General features: G+C 31.0%; 2 protein-coding genes across 2 annotated transcripts; both read left to right on the top strand.

The window, feature by feature from the left end:
* LOC109347206 (transcriptional regulator SUPERMAN-like) lies at positions 3,417-4,252 on the top strand. Its single transcript, XM_019586913.1, has one exon. It carries the CDS (start codon positions 3,483-3,485, stop codon positions 4,191-4,193), a length of 711 nt encoding a protein of 236 aa, XP_019442458.1. The 5' UTR covers positions 3,417-3,482; the 3' UTR covers positions 4,194-4,252.
* Positions 13,573-17,577, top strand: LOC109348100 (alpha-1,3/1,6-mannosyltransferase ALG2-like). The gene is made up of 8 exons (XM_019588327.1): positions 13,573-13,863; positions 14,015-14,131; positions 14,747-14,940; positions 15,018-15,123; positions 15,218-15,365; positions 15,509-15,642; positions 16,685-16,851; positions 17,122-17,577. Exons 1-8 carry the CDS (start codon positions 13,803-13,805, stop codon positions 17,413-17,415), a joined length of 1,221 nt encoding a protein of 406 aa, XP_019443872.1. The 5' UTR covers positions 13,573-13,802; the 3' UTR covers positions 17,416-17,577.

Genomic DNA, 20,723 nt, shown 5'->3' with positions numbered 1-20,723 from the left:
ATATATATATATATATTTAAATTGTAATGTTCCTTTTATTATTCACTATCAATCCATTCTTACAACATATTACAAATAACTCAATCATTTATTGTTATCTATATTTCTGGTATTATTATTCCCAAAAAAAAATAACAAACAAAATATATAAGTAAATTTATATAAAACAGTTCGACACCGTAATTTGAAGAGAATATAGAGCATTTCCTTAAATTAAGGAATTTGTAATAATTCATACGATCATAATTACAACAGATGAATGCGGGTAATAATTCATACAATCATATTTTTATGATTTTTTTGGGTATAACAAATTTAAATTAGGTACACCAAGAGATAATAATGTTATATTCATAATGATCATTGTCTAAAATTAAGGAAATAACTGATAATAATATATATTCAATTTTCTAACATTACACCTATTTTTCCCTAATGTAGCTGCCTTTAGGTAATGATATTTAATTTTTTATCCAATTATCATTATTAAACGGCTCTATACACGATAATTTGAGGAGAATATAGAGCATTCCCTTAAATTAAGAAATGAGTAAAAGTTGATACAATTGTACTTACAACAAATCAATGCCGATAATAATTTATACAATCATATTTTTGTGATTTTTTTGGTATAACAAATTTAAATTAGGCATATGAGAAGACAATAATATTATATCCATAATTATTATTGTCTAAATTAAGGAAACAACTGATAATACATATACAATTATACATTCACAACTTAAAAAACAAATTATCCATCGCTATTCAATTTTGATTTTTTTAAAGTAACACCTATTTTTTCCCTAACTTGACTTTAGACAATGGTATTCAATTTTTTTTTATACAATTATCATTATGGATATAAATTTATAACTTATTATTATTTGATTCTAAAATAAATAAATTTTAGAATAAATATCATTTTATTACTCATTATTATTAAAATAATACTTATATATCATGATTAAACATTCATTGTAACCGAAATTATATATATATATATATATATATGATTGTAACATGTGTTTTAACCAGTGTTGTTAGAACCGGACTGGACGGTACGACCGGTCTGACCGCTGACCGGACTTGAAAATGGCTCTGGTTTGCCGTCTTAACCGAATAATGTTCTAATATTTTGTTTTACTACGGTCCAAAAAAAGATAAAGAAGTATTATTTCAATATAATTATACATAATTATTAATTATATAAAGTTTTACATTTATATATAACTATATATTTATAAATAAAAATTATTAATTATGTACGAAATCACCCGGTCAGACCGGACGGTTTAACCGGTTAAACCTAATACGGGACCTCTGCCGGTTTGACGTCCGGCTCGGGTTTCACAACATTGAGTTAAACTCATCATTCTCTCCCTTCATTCATCAATTCATTTAATGAAATACATTTTCTCTTCAGCCTCTTTAATTGATTTCTAATAGCATCATCTATAATAATACAATAGATTGACCCGTTTGTAAATGAGGGTAGATTATTGTTGTGTTGATGTAAAAAAGAGTAACAATAAAGAGAAAATTTGTCTTAATAATTTTACATCTTATATTCTTAGTAAACACAAAAATATAGTATTGGTAATCAGTATGATTTATTGCCTACAAATTAATCTGATGGGTCATCTATCTACCAAGAAATAAAGATCTAATGGGTCATTTTAAAAAGAGAAAAGATAATGTACCAAAAAAACAGAAAAGATAGAAATATTGATCTAGATAGCCATTACTTTTGGTAACTATGAAGGTGACCACAGATTGTACACCATAGTTAATAACCAGATGATAATTGGTACGTCATTCTAGAGAAATAATACACTAACATTACACTTATCTCATCAATGATAGGTGTTCCATCCCGATCATACCTGAGCTATCATCCATTCATTCCGAATATCATATGCAAGATCCTGCACCTTCCAGCCACTCGCCTCAGATGGATCCACTTATAGCAGACACTATAAATGCTTCTGACACATCATTAATACATCTGACTCGACATTTAATGTGCAGCTGACTCGTCTTCAATGTCAGATAACAGACTGCCAGCTACGCCACCTGCACATTCCATCTGTCTCGACAACTCGACAAGAGCAGATTCACAGGACAAGCAAGGATAACCAGAGTACATTCGTTGTACTTGTTAGATACTGACCAATGACTAGATGTCATCTCATCATTTCCTAAACTGTATAAATATGAGAGATCATACAGAGAGTATAATTAATTCTCATTCCCTCATTTATTGCTCCAACTTATCTCTTATTTACTCCATTTATCTCTCTAGAATACTCATACTCAATAACTTGATCGTCAGAGAACCTTTTCAGGTACCTCATCGACGGGTGCAGACGACATTCTAACCAGATCACCTGATCCTTTACACTCTAACGGGCATTCGCCATCGACCACTTTACATCCATTGTTGACCATCCTCTCCTAATACAAAGAACAAGTAGTATTGAAATGTGATGGGAATTGAACTTAAATTATTTAATTTACAAATTAAAAAAAATCTAGAATAAAAGTATAATTTACCTTTTGTTATAATCTCTACTCCATATTAGACCCTTCAATACTCAAGAGTATATGTACCCAATAAAATAACATATTAAAGATGAAAAGAAAAATGACATGAGTTTTAGTTAAGAATACTAAGAACCTTCTCACTAAGAATTCATAGTTCCACTCACTCTTGACTAGGAAGTTATGGTGTTCATTTATGACCTAATGTTCATTAACTCCACTTCTTGGCTTCTTCCATCAGTGCTGAGATAGATAAAATCTGAGACTTAATGGTTGAATCTTTACCGAGAACAAAATGTGAATATGTCATCTTAACTTGACCAGTTACAGAAATATGGCATAAAGGTGTGTAAACTCTGCCAAGCCGAGCTTCCAAATTTAGCAAGTAGTGACCAAACATACATGACTTTTCAGGCTATCTCTCCAAAAGGATTCTCAATCTTTGGTTTACAAATTCGGAGCTGTGACAAATTATGTCTCAAACTATGTCCCGAACCAATGATATTGAAGTAAAAATAGATAAAATAATAAATATTTAATTATTTTAATTGATATGACATATTTTTATTGGTCTGACACATATTTTATGATATATTTGTCCACAAAATTGATGCTAACTCATTATTTCTATAACTCTTTTGTATATATCTCTCTACACTACTTTCTTATCATCATCATCATCATTCATATTCATCGCACCATTCTTCTCAGGTCAGTGACTTCTATCTCTCTTTCTCACTCACTCACTCTAAGTAGTGGTCATTCACAAGTCATAAGACAACTTTTTAGAGATACACAAGCCTCACCTTTTTCATATATCTTTGTCTTTTAATTGTTTTGAAATGATTTGATTGGTGTAAGACTGTTTCTTTTTCAGATATATTACTACTTGAAAGATTACACACTTTTGAGGGATAAAAAGGAGCTAGCTAGAGAGGATGAAGAGGAATAGTTTGAGCACCAACTATGGCAACAACTACCACAACACCAAGAACCAAATGGTAATGAAAGAGTTTTTGGACTGCAACAACTCTCATAATGGAGAAGATATTGATCACTACATGAATGGTTACCCATGGCCTCCAAGGTCATACACTTGTAGCTTCTGCATGAAGGAATTCAAGTCTGCTCAAGCACTTGGTGGCCATATGAATGTGCATAGAAGAGATAGAGCAAGGTTGAGACAATCATCACCTCCAACTCCAACTACTGATAATCATCATGGTCATGTTCAAGGGCACCCTATGATGAACCTTAACCCTAACACCAACCCTAGTTTCTCATCATCAACCTCATCTAACTTACCCTTGTTACCAGCATCATGGTCTTCTCATCATTCTTCAAGTAACAAACCATCTGCAACTTCCACATTACCCTTGTTTGTTTCTCCCACAACCCTCTCTTCTTATTCTTACTCTTCTCCATCTACTGCTTCACCTTCTGAGTTGAATAGATGGGTTGTTGTGGATGGTATCTTACTGAAGAACCCTTCGAGCACAAAGACCACAGAGCCAACAAAACCAAAGATTGGAGAAGATCATGGGTGTAAAATGTTGAAGAAGGGTGAGATTCTTAGGATGGATTTGGAGATAGGTATGCCCAGAGAATATGATTTGGATCTGGAGCTTCGTTTGGGTAATTACTCTTAGGTCTTAAGTAACATTGTCACATTATTAGATATGGAGAAATTAAATAACCAGAATATTTTAGTAGATATCAATATCATGCTAGTATATGTTAATTAAGTACTTAAGGTTTAAGGGGAAGAGAAAAAATCGGAGTTGTTTGAAGTAGGGTTAATCTATCATCTATGTTTACCATCTTCAGCATCTTATAGTTTCAATATGTTTATGTAGGCTTTCGCTTCCGGTACTTAGCCAGAGGTGAAAGCCTTCATCTTATCGTTTATCTATTTTATCCTTATCTACAATTTAATGAATCATTCTCACATACTTTAATCCATTGCTATGTAGTACTAAACTTCTTTAATTATTAAACATTGAGAAGCTTCAAATATATTTTAGAATATCTCTTCCTTCTTTTGGTGTGTGTAGAAGGTACTTAACTAGGATATATTTTTTGATAAGAATGTACTTAGTATACTTAAGACTTTCCTCATGCTAATTGTGATTATTCTTCTATACCTATAATTTTGGTGTATTTATCCACCCAGGTTACCTATAGTTTTGCTTCATAAGCAACATGTTTAGTAGACCAACAATACAATAAATTTAATTAGCACATTTTCATATTCTAATTTTCTAATTTTTTTTGTGAAGTAACACTAGTTATTGCTGAATGATCATGTTATCCTCTTGAGCATATTTTGGAACGCAATGAGAATGGTAGTCAAAGAATTAATAAAATATGTAATCCAATGCTCAACAATGGAGTCTCACCCGTAATAAAATACTAACATACATTAACAATTAACATACTAACAATTGCCGATAAAAAAAAATGCTCAACAATGGCTAGCTAGCTCTTGTAAGTTATCTAGCAATTGAAAAACTTACAAGTTTCGTGCGATATATATACTTGCCAATGAACAAGAGCTAGCATAAAACAAAGGTTATTACTTATTAGTTTGTGGTAATAAGAGAGGTGAGATTGCTTGATGCATGCATGTGTGAAGCACAAAAACATAAATCTTCAATTAAAAGAGAGGAACAATTGTTTAATATTAGCATGAGTCATTGTGAACATAATAAAAATGCCATATTTATCTAATATTGTGGCATTTACAAGTACTATAATATACAAATTCAAAAGGTAAAATGTAAGAAGTTGATTGCTGAATAAAGTTAGAAGTAGAGTGGAACTTGAAATCTCATCTCAATAGCTGAATCAAGTTAATAGAATTTCTGTGAACATTGTCCACCGAATACAGATCTAAAACCTTTCAACATTAAGCCATTTCCATATTGTCTATCCAATTATACTCATCATATATCTTGCACCAACTTTTCTATTGCATCAACATATGCATCTAGAATAAGACTAATTCTCTTATATATTGCCTACCATAAATACTATCTGCAATAGATCACATGTTTCAAATGATATTTCTTTCCATGTTTTGAAATGATCAAAATGTTACATTTTATTTTTAAATTTTTTCTTTTATTCATGTGGCAATATGTCATTGGTCCAAGACATGAAATAATATACTATTAGAAACATGTAATCTATGTTTAATAAACATATATAAGATTGTATCCCCATGCTAAGAATGCATCAAACTTTAAAAAACCTTTTATACTTGTCAAATAATAAATAGAGCTCAAGAATGGACGTGATAAGCTATAACTACGGATTCTCTCCGATATTAGAGAGTTAGATAAGATTATAATACATGATAAAAAAATCATTCTGACACTCATGATTTTATATTATTTTTTAATAAAAAATAAATAAATAAAAAATTTAGCCACATATTTTAGTAATGATTGTTCCATTATCGGAGAGAAGTTGAACTCATAACTAAGCTAGGAATTGTGGCTCAAGTTTTATCATTCATGTTACCAATGAAAGTTTTAACCAGTTCTATGGTGAAGATAATTAACATTAAACAGGGAATTGAAATTGAGTCTTACAATTTACAAATCATGACCCACTTTCTAGTAAATATGTTTATGTACAAAATATTGTAGTTACTATTGAAGTTACTATCTTATCTGACATAGGTGCATAACATTATCAATACAAGTTCCAACACAAACCTCATTATGGTCACTGTACAAACAATTGTCCAATTGGGGCCACTACATAATGTTGTGAGTGGAATATGTAAGTATTATCGATGTAAGGATTAATATATAATCAGTATATCATACATCATTCATTTATATTATTTTTTTGAAAAGTCAATAATGATAAAATATAATAAATGATGTTATTACATATTATAAAACTCACACTTGGATACATTTTTCCTTATAAAGTAGTTCCAACTAGCATGGCAATGAGTTTTGTATAACATAATTTTTTTCATTTGTTTGACTAGCCTCTTCACCATAGGCACTTGGAAAACGATGTGGGAAGTTTAGAACAATCACGAAACTTACCAATGATACCATCCTTTTTGCTTTTAGTGATTCAAGCTCTCAATGACACTTTGTACGGAGGAACATACACAACACATAATTACTGTTCAGAAGATCATGGTAGCTTTATTTATTATTTAATATTTCTGATCCTAAGCTTTGCATGAAAATGGGTTAAAAATGTACCTTCACTTTTATTCTTAACTAATGTGAGATTCTAACACACTCTTATATCAAAGATGATTTGCAATTTTATCATAATGAGAAGAGTATAATATCTATACATTGATAATGTAAAGATTTATACACAATGCATCTTCATCCTTCATTTGAATTACTTTTTTGAAAAGTCAATAATGATTGAAATGAATGATAAATGATGCAATGACAATATAAAAAATTAATGTAAAAAGTTCATATACTATTAGTCTATATATCTTTTTCTCTATGGGAAAAGAAAATTGTTGATGTCCTAAAAAATAATTATTATCTTGGAACAATAGTGTTGTTTTGAACAACTTAAATTATAACAAATCAAATTACATTTGTTTCTATCTTACTAGTAATTTTTTACCTCAACAAGTATTGCAGAAAATTCATTTAAAACCAAGGGATAACTTTATCACCATTTGATTGTAAAAAATATCATTATTAATCTTGAAAAGAGTTAGAAAGAAACAAAAAGCTGCAAGTTATGATCAGTATTATCTATGAACCTTCAGAACAATATGAACAGATATGTCATTTCATTAAAAATGTTGCATGATTTTGGCACCCTAATTTGATAGCATCCAGTACTCTTTGTATAGCCAACACAAACAAACTTGGCCATGTGAGCTCCCCAATTTTCACTTCACATTGGATATTCTCCATATTGATAAGGACATTTCATTTCACTGCATTGCTATCTAGTCTTTTCTTCTGTTCTCAAAATTTAAGAATAAAGTTATACATATAATATGGTGAAATCAAAGTAAAACTATATAATATATGGTAATTTTTTATATTATGTTACTTGGTAGTCATTGTTTTGATGTAGACACAATATAGAAGGGGAAAAACACAGAATTACATGGTTCAGTCAATGACTCTATGTCCATAGGTAGTAACATTGGTTTATATTTTATTTTATAGAGCTTGTTAAAATATGAGATCACAACGAACCTTGACCCACAATTTATACTAACCTAGAACTAGAAGCTCAGCACCTCCTCGAATAGAAATCCTGCATATACACTAATTTTTTGAATAATCATTTTTGTCACCAATGATAAATAACTACTTTATTAATGGAAGTTAATTTTCTCATTTTTTTTAATGAGTTGATTGTTTCTGATTAACAACAAAGGAAACATGATTTATGTTCCAAGTTCGGGTTAATTTTACAAGGTAAAATGGTTCTATTCAATAAAAAAGCATTATTTGTAACTTAAAGGGTATGAAGGGTTATTTTCTAAACTTAGAACGTGAGGGAGCTATCTTATATTCATTGTTATGTGAAATTCAATAATGTTAGTTTTAAGGCCAAATTAGTTTTTTTGGTTGAGCTTTGCTAATATTTATTTTGCTTAATATGCATCAACAAATGATTATGTCAATATATTCTATCAGTAAATCATCATTAAAAATTTGGCTACATTGGTGCAAGTTATACTCTAAAGTGTAAGATATACAATAAAGGAGCCTTGCCCTTAGTTCTAAGAAGGATTTGTTGATATACATGTAGAGATAAAAAACGAAAAATAAAAAAATATACATAATTTAACTTATTCTAAGAAAATTTGTTAAGATTTGGTTGGTGAAGTAACACCATTATGTGAAATTAGGGGAACCAAGAAGGTAATGACAAAATTACAGGTTTTTAATCAATTCTTGATGTGATAAAGTTTTGGTTCAATTTTATATATAAATATAAAGTAGAGACACACATCAAAGGGTTGTGGCTGTGAAATGTGTACTAAGATGTTAGTGTCCATGAGTCCTGTCCTGATTGAGTGCCAAACTGAAAATAGTTTGTGATCTCATAGTCATTTGTAATACTTTGAAATGATGAAGACATAAAATTCCATTTAAGGAAATGTCATCATAACTATTTGACACCCAGACATTGTCGGGAACATGTAAGCAATCAGGTTTGGGAACAAAAAAACATCCCTCTCATGGTCCCACTTGGAAACATATTTATTTACTTATAGAAAAAATTGAAATGATAAACAAAGTTAATTCATACATGAATTAATAGAGATTGCTTATATGCAATTATGCACTATCATCTCCATCCCATGTCACTTTTGGTTTTATAATCTATTTTATCCATTTCCTTTAAGTCAAAAATTTGTGTTAGATACATTAGTATATTTTCTGTCCCACAAAGTGTATAACTTCATATATCGCTTGTTATTATTGGTCAAAAAATTAATTAATTATTAAATTTTTAACTTAAATGTATTTTTCCAATTAATTATAACAAGTAAAATATGAAGTGACATACTTTTTAGGAGTAGATATGGTATGGTTTGATACATGGTAAATAGATGGTATAGGGCATGGGATCATCACTTTGTCATTACATAGTATGAGATATTATATTTGAAATATGAAGTGACACACAAATATTGAAAAATGTGCTACATTGTTAACATAGTAAACAATACAAGATGTTCATTCAGCCCATACTACTCAACTATGTGAGTTTAAATGTTGTTGCCGAAGTAAAGATTTGGTATTATGACAAGTTGTGGAAACTGGAAAGAACCAATTTTGTGTGAAGAAGGTTGATGCCTAAAAATCTAGGGTGCCCATACTCTTTTGACAACAGCCTACTAAAATGTAGGTAAGAGTAGTCAGCGGAGCTTATATATTAGGTGCAACAAAGTTTAAGCATTTAAATGCTACTGTAAATTCTTCTTAAAACTTGTGCGGTTGTTCCATACCTTAATTTTAAAAATGGGTTAGTTCATTGGTTTTAATTGACTTTTATGACACCAAAAAAGTAGATGTTATATATAATATAGTACTACACTAATAAAATTCAAGTTATCATGTATAAGTATAATACATATGAATTAGTTAGATAGTAGTAATTTAAGCTTTATAGTACTGTACATACTACATATATTGAAAATGATTATATATTATCTTTTCATTCATATAAGTTTTTATAAAGTTTTGAAACTATATCCAGTCCTATGTTTTTGTCGAGTTTCAGTGCAACGCCACCTTCACTGATTTTATGTGTTTCACTTGTGAGAGTACTGCAGTTAATGTTAACTATTTTCGTGTCTATTTGTTCATCTTTGTAGTAGAATAAATATATTGTCTCATATCTTATCTTATACATTATTCCATGCCAATGAAAACATTATATGGACAATAAATGAGACAACATATCTCTATTCATTGAGGTTATCTTTTGTCTTGGAGTTTGGCGTTTCTAAGATTATTACTGAAAGGGCCATCATGCAAATGTATATGGTAAATGATCTTCATAAGAATGGTTAACAATCTTATCTCATTCAAATTAGTATTGCTGATAGTTTGGTAGAATAAGCATGTATAACACCATATTGCTGATCAAACATTTAACCTTTTTAAACTCTTCCACCCTGGGTTTTGAGTTTTGCCTTCAAATTTGTTTGAAAGTAATACTCATCTCTTAAGTGTCAATTTATGAGGGATTCAATTTTCACAGTTTTTTGTATTGAGTCATGCGAAAGGCAAATGTTTTACACTTGATGAAACTTACACTTCTGTATGAAACCATGCGAAAAGTTTTTTACACTTCCATATAGAATAATGTCAAAATTGAATCCACAAAATGAATAGTTTCAAGTTCATCTGGGCAATTTTCAAACTGCAAATGTAATTGTGTACATTATAGTACATACTAACAAGGTAGGCAGCAATTTGTACCCAGACTTGAACCTTTGCAAGAAACCATGAACATGACACAGATGCAACATGACACAAACACAGGAATACATCAAAAGAAATATAAAATGTTATAGAATATGATTAATAATGTGGGGAGATGTGGGCAGTGGGGAGAGATCTGTCTTACTGGTCTTGCATAAAAACATACAGGGACCATAACAAGAAGTCGATTCTATTAAGCTTAATTAATCCAGCTCAAAAGGACACGGGTTGCACAACTCACCATAGTTATTGTACTCATCCTCTTTCATGTGACACATAAATAACAGCGGCAGACTTCTTAGCTAAATGTTCCTAGAAACATCCTCTCTGCTTGCATAGGTAAGACTGTATACATATAACCTTCCCAGACTCCGCTAAGTGAGAATCTCGTGCGCTGAGCCACTATTTACTTCTTAGCTAAATGTTCTCTGATTCTTTTATCAACTTATATATATTGGGATGGTTGGAACTGACGTGCAATACTGTAGCCCATAAGTTGAACATACTCCAGCAGCAAGGTAGTTCCAATTAGAGCCTATTCTACTGATTCTTCAAGAAAATGGAAGGATGGGATATCAGCTTTGCTGAGTTGAGATCAATAAATTTTGACCAGCTAACTAAGCTTAGATTCTTTGTTGCTCACTAAGATCTAACCTGATGTTGCCATTTTAAATAAGGTGGCCTTTTGGAACTTAGTGTGCCTAAAACAAACACTGATCTGTGTCTAACCATTAATATCTCGGCCTCCATTTGGATATCAAACAACAAAGAAGTAACCAATGTCTGTTGAGAGGATAGTGTATGTTTGACTTGACTTTTTAGTATGTTTATATATAAGGAACATGGGAGCATTGCCAATTTGAATCAGTACAGGAATACATAGCAAAAAAATGGGGAAGAGATAAAAATTGAAACATTGGCCAACTTGCCAATAGAAGATTTAGAGAAATACAATCATCCACCAGTTATGCAAGTGCAGATTTCTTTATTTACTTCCATTTCTCGGGGAAGGAGTATGGGCATTGGAGGCCAGAGTCTGACAGTAATCTAGCCTTGATTGAAATCTAGTATGCAAAATAAAAAGAAACATTGATTCAAAGAGAAGGAAAAGAAAAGGGGTAACTGATACTTCATTGCTTAATGGATGAACTGAAGTGACCAACACGACTCAGTGACTTGCAATCTATGGTTGGCATGTTTCCAGACACCCATAACATGCAATTTTGATGCTTCCTAAACATGACTCCCACAACCCTTCGTATAAAAAATACAGTTAATCTCAATGTGGTTCTACCCACCTACAGCAGCCAAGTCAAATTCACAACCTAGAGAAAACATCAAACACCGATGCATCTTAGTTAACAAACAGTTCGAGTAACCACTATTCGGGCAGTTAGATATGATTAGCAATCATTTCTGAATAACACAATCTAGTTATTTGGATAAACAATGACAATTCTATCACCAATTACAAGTTCTCTTTTAGAGCCTGAGATCTTTCCACTGTAACCCCCAAAACATTCCTCTCCATATGGAAAAGGTTGAAAATTGATATACCTATGATGAAACATAATCTACATCTACTTACTTGGAATTTCTTATGAACTCTAACTGTTCTGGACTTGCTTACCAGCCTAGCATCCCAATTGGGGGCAAATACGACACCCAAAGATCTGAGCCAAGCTCAGAAGCTGCTCTAAATACCCTTACCTGCAAATCGCGGATTTTCTCTCCATGAAGGAGTCATACCGACCTCACCCCTACTAATAAATGATTCTATGTGTCATCCCGAATCATGAAGAAGATGAGATATTTATTTATTCCCTTTAAATAGTAGCGTCACTTCATAAGGTATTAAGGTACTTAATCCTATTTCCTATCCACCATATTCTCCCTCATTCACCTTGCTAACTTAAAAGTCAGATTGTCTTTGCAGTTACACCCCTCACATCTGCAGCGAAGCTGCTAAGCTTGGATGAGATTACGAGAACCACCGTCTTCAGACCAACCCAGATTACACTCACAACCCAGCACAAACTACCAATAATCCAAGGGTATGTTAATAATCAGAAAGCCATATAAGGTTACCAAATATTACTTCTAAGTAACTCACTATATAAAGTTAAAACTCAATTTTTTTCGCAGTAATAATAAACAATGGCAACTTATTCACCAATAACTGTAAGAACATTCCAGTGTTAGATAACACACTATTCATTTCCATTTCTTAATTGATCAAAAAATTCAAACAGTCATATACTGCTGAAACGCTAGAAATTTTAATACAGAGACATGAAATTCGAAAAAAGTAAAATAAAACCTAACATTTAATTGAGAGGTTTGTGGATGTCAACGGAATCGGAAGAACTCTGAACCTCTGCGATTCCCTTCGCCTGCTGTTGCTGTTGAATGATCGTCTTCCGCTCATAATCGCGCCACTTGTTGATTGCAAAGGTGCAAAACACTGAAAATTCAAAGAACAAAGAGGAATATATCGATTCAATTCGATGCAATATATATGGAGAGAGAGAAAGAGGAGTGATCGAAAAAATGGAATACCTCCGGCGCCGACGAAGAAGAAGAGACGGAACATTTTGGGGCCGGGAGGGCCGGATATCTCTTCGCCAGTCATGTCTCCGCCGCCGGTAAAAGCTTCCTTCGTTTCTACTTCCACTACTATTACTCTTTTTTGTTATCTTCACTCCCCAACCCGCGTTTGATATGAAAAACTAAATTAAAACTATATCTAACATATTATTTAAAACTACCAACTAGCGTTGGTTCAAGTGGTAAACAAAAAAAATTAAGAATTTTATTTATCATGTTTGATTCCCCTTAAGTAAGAATCTGAGTTCGAGTCTTATTAATGAAAAAAATACCCATTAAAAGACTATTGAGAAAGGAAAAAAAATAACATTATTTAAAACTAAATCTTAATTAGAATTCAAATTTTAATATATTATCAAAATTTTATTCAGAAATATATCTACGCTATGACATTATTAATCATACCAAGATTATGTCCAAAAAATTACCGCCTATTACCAGTCATATTTTGACGAGTACGTAAACTCCCGTAAAATTGAAGACAACGTTAGAATGCTCCATCTCAATTTCGCAAAACCTCGTAATTTTTTCTGTGTTCCTATGACTTGATCGAGTCCCTAAACGACAACGTCATACGCCACCGTCAGAAACTGCCGTTGTCGCCGCCTCCATCATCTGCCAACAACCCCGGCGTAACGGTTTTAGGGTTTCGTTATTCTCAGCTTAAAGTTCCGATCTTTACTCACCACAATGGCGAAGGGAACACTCTCTAAGTTAAACATCGCTATAATTCACCCTGATCTTGGCATAGGTAATAACCATTATCCCCATTAATTTCCATTTCATTAAGATAAAAATAAAAATTTTTATTTTCAAACAAGTTTGGTTGGATAAAACAGCATCTCATTATATCTTTCATTTTTTGATTTTTGGGTACTAATCCATGTAAACTTGTTTTGTAGGTGGAGCTGAAAGATTGATTGTGGATGCAGCTGTTGAACTTGCATCTCATGGTCACAAAGTTCATATTTTTACTGCACACCATGATAAGAATAGATGTTTTGAGGAAACTATTGCTGGTAAATCATAAATTATGAGTAACTTTTTTATCATTAACTTATGCAGTAGGCTAATTTTATCAATATGATTACGCAATGCCTTGGTCTAATGGTGTAAGGCCCGCTAGATCTCTGGAAAGACTGAAATGTTATGGGTTCGATTCCGGGGAACAACACTTGTTGGGAGAGGCAACCACACACCCAAAATGATTAGTTTCTTACCCATAGGATGAGGGGATACCCTTGACAGTACTAAAGAAATCATATTTGTAGGATTTTGATTCTCTAAGTGCAAGGTGCACTTAATAGGGTAAAGTGCAATTTATGACCAATGATAATGATTGTGATCATGATAATATGTTTTCCAGTCTTTAAAAATCATGAAGTTGTTATAGTCATAACAGTTGACTTGGAATTGACGGTCATGAGTGTGCATTTTATCCTCTAAAGTGTACCCTGCACTTGCACTTTTGAGGAGTTGGATCCAGATTAGTAATTAACTATGATAGTTAATTATCAATAACAATGTGACTGGCCTGTGCAACGAACTTCATTCCACCAAGGTTATGAAAGTTTTTTTCATTATGAAGGAATTGCATTGGCATTAAGATTTAGATTAACTTTTAATTGTTTCAGGTACCTTTCCAGTTACTGTATATGGTTCGTTTCTTCCCTGGCACATATTCTACCGTCTCCATGCCTTATGTGCATATCTTCGGTGCCTGTTTGTTGCTCTCTGTGTGCTTTTTATGTGGCCCTCATTTGATGTCATACTGGTAGATCAGGTCTCCGTAGTTATTCCCATCTTGAAACTTAAAAGGTCAACAAAGGTATAGAAATAAAATTCATACGTAAATCTAGATTTTGAGATCTTCAATTCTTCATAGTTGTTTTATTTTCTTGGTAGGTTGTATTCTATTGTCATTTTCCAGACTTGTTACTGGCTCAACATTCAACGTTCCTCAGGAGGGTGTATAGGAAACCAATAGACTATATAGAAGAAATAACAAGCGGTTGAACTTTGTATCCTTGCTTTGTTTTGTTTCACTGAACTTTCCTTGCATATATATTGAATCTAGTATCTTATTAACTTTTTCCAAATTGCAGGGATGGCTGATTTGATACTTGTTAACAGCAATTTCACTGCATCTACATTTGCGAATACTTTTACGTATCTCAATGCTAAAGGGATTCGACCTGCCACTCTATACCCTGCTGTAAATGTTGATCAGTTTAGTGAACCCAGATCTTTTAAGTAAGTACCATGGTTGCAGATATATTGCTGTGTCCTACTTTTTGGCATGTTTTACGAGATAATGCATGTAGCCTACTCTTATAACCATTTTTATGATATTTATAGAATCTTAATCTTACTCATGACTGTTTCTTATGTTCTAGGATGAATTTTCTTTCCATCAATCGTTTTGAAAGGAAGAAGAACATAGAATTAGCAATTTCAGCTTTTTCTATGCTTCACTCACCTAAAGGGGTTCTCAAGAATCAAGATGTTAATGCTTCCTTGGTTATTGCAGGTGAGCATCTTTTTGCTTATGGCTTTTAATTCCTGATGATAGATTAATGGATATTATGGTGATGTTGTATGCATAACTAATGTCCATGGCAGTATCTGTTCTGATGTATTTATAGCTCAGTATAGAGTTTAGAATATTGTTGCCTTCAAGATATAGACTATTATATAAAAATAATTTTTTGGTTGGTGTGTTGTACTTATTTGTTAAGTTTCAAAACTTTCTCATTCCTTCTCTATCGTTTGCATCTCAAGATGCTAGTTAGCTTTATGTTCGGAGTTTTTTGCAGTTAGTCAAGGGACTTTATTTTAATAATAATATAACTACAATGCTTTTCACTAAACGGTAGGGTTGCTGCTTAGTGATCAAGATGTCACATGTTTAAATCCTAGAAACAGTCCTTCTGCTTGCAGGGTAAGGCTGTATATACCTATCTACCCTTCCCAAACCCCACTAGGTGGGAGCTTCATGCATTGGGCCATCCTTTATTTAATAATATAACTAAAATGCTTCTCACTAAACTGTCCAGACGAAACCTGCTAGTATTTACCGAGAGACATTAGCCATTAAGTGCAAGACTGCAAGGAACTAAATACTCTTTTCTTCTGCAAGTTTGTGCTGGTTCACAGCAACATCAATATCTCAAGATAATCCTCCTGGTGTTTATGCTATTACTTATAATATATCATTTCAGTTGTTTGATTGTTATCAAAATTTATCATTGTTAGACTTAAGCTTTTGGTGATTGTCAGTCACTACTTCAAAAACTAAAATTGTTTAAGATTTGGTTAAATTTCAATGAAGTTTAAACTAAAATTATTCTCATACCTGCTAGTGCTTGATATTGGTTAGAAGTCATATTTGGCTTGTGTTTGAACTTTGAAGGCCATCTTCTGCCACTTCACTTTGATTTGTAAAAGTTTTTCTTTGAAGAATAGCTGGGTCTTAAGTTTAAACAATCCATACCTTAATCATCAATTTCATTTTGAAGCATTTTTGTATGCGTAATCTGATAACATGAAATTTATTGTAATAATTGCTCAAGGTGGCTTTGATGAACGGTTGAAGGAGAATGTAGAGTACTTAGAAGAGCTTAAAAATTTAGCTGAAAAGGAAGGAGTCTCAAATCAAATAAGATTCATCACATCTTGCTCTACAGCTGAAAGGAATGCTCTTCTCTCAGAATGCCTATGTGTCCTTTACACTCCGAAGGTGCTTAGACTATTCCTTAAAATTGGTAAAAAATATTTTTTTTTGTATTACCAAGTGTATCCCCTCACCCTCTGGATAAGAAACTAATCCCTTTCGGGGGGTGTGGCTGCCCTTCTCAATAAGTGTCGCTCACATGAATCGAACCTTTGACCTTTTGGTCTTTCTGGGGATCTAGTAGGACCTTACACCACTAGACCAACGCCTTGTTGGTAATTTGTAAAAATTAATTGAAGAAAAGAGTATTTTTTTACATAAAGATCTTTGGTGCAGGATGAGCACTTTGGCATTGTTCCTTTGGAGGCAATGGCTGCTTATAAACCTGTTATTGCATGCAATAGTGGTGGCCCAGTGGAGTCAATAAAGAATGGTGTAACAGGTTTCCTTTGCAATCCTACACCACAAGACTTTTCTTTAGCAATGACTAGATTCATAGAAGATCCCAAAGGAGCTGAAAGAATGGGCAAAGAAGCTAGAAAGCATGTTATTGACTCATTTTCTACAAAGACATTTGGCCAACATTTAAATAGATATATAGTTGATATTCACAGGGGAAAGGAGGATTAAGTTCAACTTAGGAATATAAATTAATAGCCTGCAAAGTTATATTTACAATATGTACATTTTTATAACCTGCAAATTTTGATTATAGAGTTGAGGATTACATGTTCAATGTAGTGAGGCTTTCAAATTTGAATATTTGCTAATAATACAAAGCCATTTCATAGTGTTTATATATACTCTCTAGAGATATCACTTCTGCTACTGAATCCATGTGCCAAGAAAATGATTTGATAGTAAGATAAACAGAGAAAAAATGTATGCAGGTTAGTAGTGTAAAAGTTTTATATATTGTCAATCTATCATCCACAATTTATTTTTAATCATTATTAACTCTTCAAAAAAAGTAATACAAATGAATGGTGAATCATATATTGACTGTATATAAATCTTTATACTGATTGTGTATAAATATTACACTCAAATAAATATGGCATTAATTCTCCATAAAAAGGAAATGTAGCTAGATTTCTACAATAACTTGATTGAATACTACATACTGTTTTAAAATGTTTATTCCTGACCCTAAGCATAAAAGACATAGTTAGGTTGATGGTGGCGTTAGAGGAAAATGCTTGGAAATCAACACCTTGCATTTTTATGCTGCTATTGTTATTTATTGTAGATTTGTGATAGAAATGTAATAAAGTCACTTACTGATATGATGTGAGTTTATTAATTCGCCATTAAACTTTTCTTTTGAATTATGAGTAGTATTCTCTCACTAGCTAAGTGGGAAATTAATTTATAGGAAATTTTTTACTAACACCCATTAGTTTACTCCATCTAATATTTGTTATCTTGTTAATGACAAATTATTTGGACATATTTTGACCTTTTAACTTTTATTTATGTGGCTCAATTATGATTTCTTACGTTTAATTTATTTATCTTTTCCACCTAAGATGTTCCTATCCAAACTAGAAGACTCAACAACAATCATGATTTCACTAGTAATGCACCTTTTATCCCCAATTCAAACCTGTTTTTCAAATTCCAATAGAGAAATCATACTTAGATGAAACTGAAACATATTGTTCCAAGCTAATGATAATTCAAACATTTTGCACTCTATAGTTTCAGCAACAACCATATAATAAGTAATTTGAAAAGAAATAAAAAATTTAATAAAAACAAATGACGATGGTTGTTCTATATTGGTAAAAGTTGGATTTAAATTTACCCACATATTTCTTAAATAATAACTTACGAAAAATTGGTAGAAAGATTTATTAGTGTAATTGTAATAATTTAAGTATCAATTAGTAGTCCACTTTAAGAATTTACATGATATGAGCAATGTCTCTCTTAATAGTGACTTTTTTCTTGGATAAGTTTTTAATAAAGTGCTTTTGCGATAATGTAGGAAATTTTTTTAAAGGCAAAGTGATTTTGTGGAGCTATAATAGTTTAAACTCAGATACATACATTTTATGTCTTGTAACTCTATTAATAAGCTACTTCTTAAGACATTAAACGTAAATATTATGTTTTATTATAATTATTAAAACTGATTTTTTTTTTAAAATAATCTCATTGATTATCTCTGTGGATTTTTTCCCAATAAAATGTCATTTTCATATCTGAAAATTTTGTGGTCATTCAACTTACTCCTTAAAAGATTTGTGCCCACCCAACTTACTCCTTGAAAGATATGTGACCCTAGTTAATGTAGGAAAGATCCTTTCCATTAAAAATATATTTTATTATCCATTTTTAATCATTATTGATTTTTCAAAAAAAATAATGATTTTGTATAAAATTTATATTGTGCATAAATATTATACTCCTAAATCAATCCTAGAAAGATTAAAATAGCTACCATATTTGTCCTCCTTCATCCAGTTCAATAACAGCTGCTAAAGTGGCCTGGACGTTATGATTATTTTGAAATGAAAGATTTCCACTTATTTGAAGTTATGTTCATCATTCGATCCTCTATGTTGTAATAAAATCTTAATTGTTTAATTAAATTTTAAATTTATTTGTTCACTTTTATTGTAAAATCTATTGTTGATTGAAGTTGTTTTTAACTTGTTTGTGACAATTAGTTATAATAAAATATTTATTTTTGATTGTTCAATTATATACATGTGTAATGATAATGTTTCTAAATTTAAAATATAAAATTATTAAATAATATTAACTAATATCATATTTTTTAATGCAAAACGAGTCAATTGATCTTACTACGAATATTGATATAATTTCCAACCACGTCGATAATCCATTATCCATACGAGTTTATTAATAATATTTTTAATAGAAATTATCTTAATCATTAATTATCATTACTTATGTTGATTTAATTCTTTCCATTCTGGAAAAAAATTAATTAATTTTTTTTGTAGGTAAAATTATAATTAATTTTTATAATAAATATTTGTCTTTATGCTTTACCTTTTGATGTATATATATTAAAAAAAGTAAAACTATTTAAATATATAAAATGATACATATTTTTGATAGAGTGTAATATCTATACAATGTTACTATAAAGATTTATACATAATCATTATATTATCTATCATCCATCTAGATTACTTTTTTGAAGAGTCAATAATAATTTAAAATAAATGGTAAATAAATATTTAAAGTTCATACATTATTAGTGCATACATTTTTTCTTTCTCTTCTTAATATGCATAATGTTCAAATTAATAGAACATATGCTAATAAAACCTAAGAATCAAAATCTAAATCATAGTGGTATGAGAATAAGATTCAACCAGCTATGTCAATCCTGGGCAATATATTTACATATGTGTGTTAAATGTAAAACCAAATTGTAGAATTTGTGCCGGTAAAATCATGGCTATAGATCAACTAAAAGAGAGACAAAAATGTAATAACTTATTCTGATTGAGTTATAAACCTTATAAAATATTTTTTTATTATCGTCTTCAATATGTTTCTTTAATTTAAATATCATCTAACTTCAAACTTGCAACATCCATGTATATTTGTATTTTTTGTGCAATATAATAAAATTAACTTTTCCTGATAAAAATTGTTAAAAAATATTTTCCACACATGAAAATTTTTAAGTTGATAAATAATAATTATATAAAACATTATTATTTTTTAAAATCTAGTACATTTCATACACTCCTACCTAGTTTTTACATACATCATGTCATTAGTTAACACCTTAATATTTGAGATTATACTATTGCACCTTTACATAATAAAAATTATTAACTAAAAACCAATATGCATACTGTATAAAAATCAGATAAAAAAGTAGAGTCTATCCATTATTTTTCTTTCCATAAACAATATTAATCATGACATTTTGTTAACTATATAAGCTT

This window comes from Lupinus angustifolius, chromosome LG05, assembly GCF_001865875.1.
Source record: "Lupinus angustifolius cultivar Tanjil chromosome LG05, LupAngTanjil_v1.0, whole genome shotgun sequence".
Lineage (NCBI taxonomy): Eukaryota > Viridiplantae > Streptophyta > Magnoliopsida > Fabales > Fabaceae > Lupinus > Lupinus angustifolius.
This window is presented reverse-complemented; position numbering and strand designations above follow the sequence as displayed.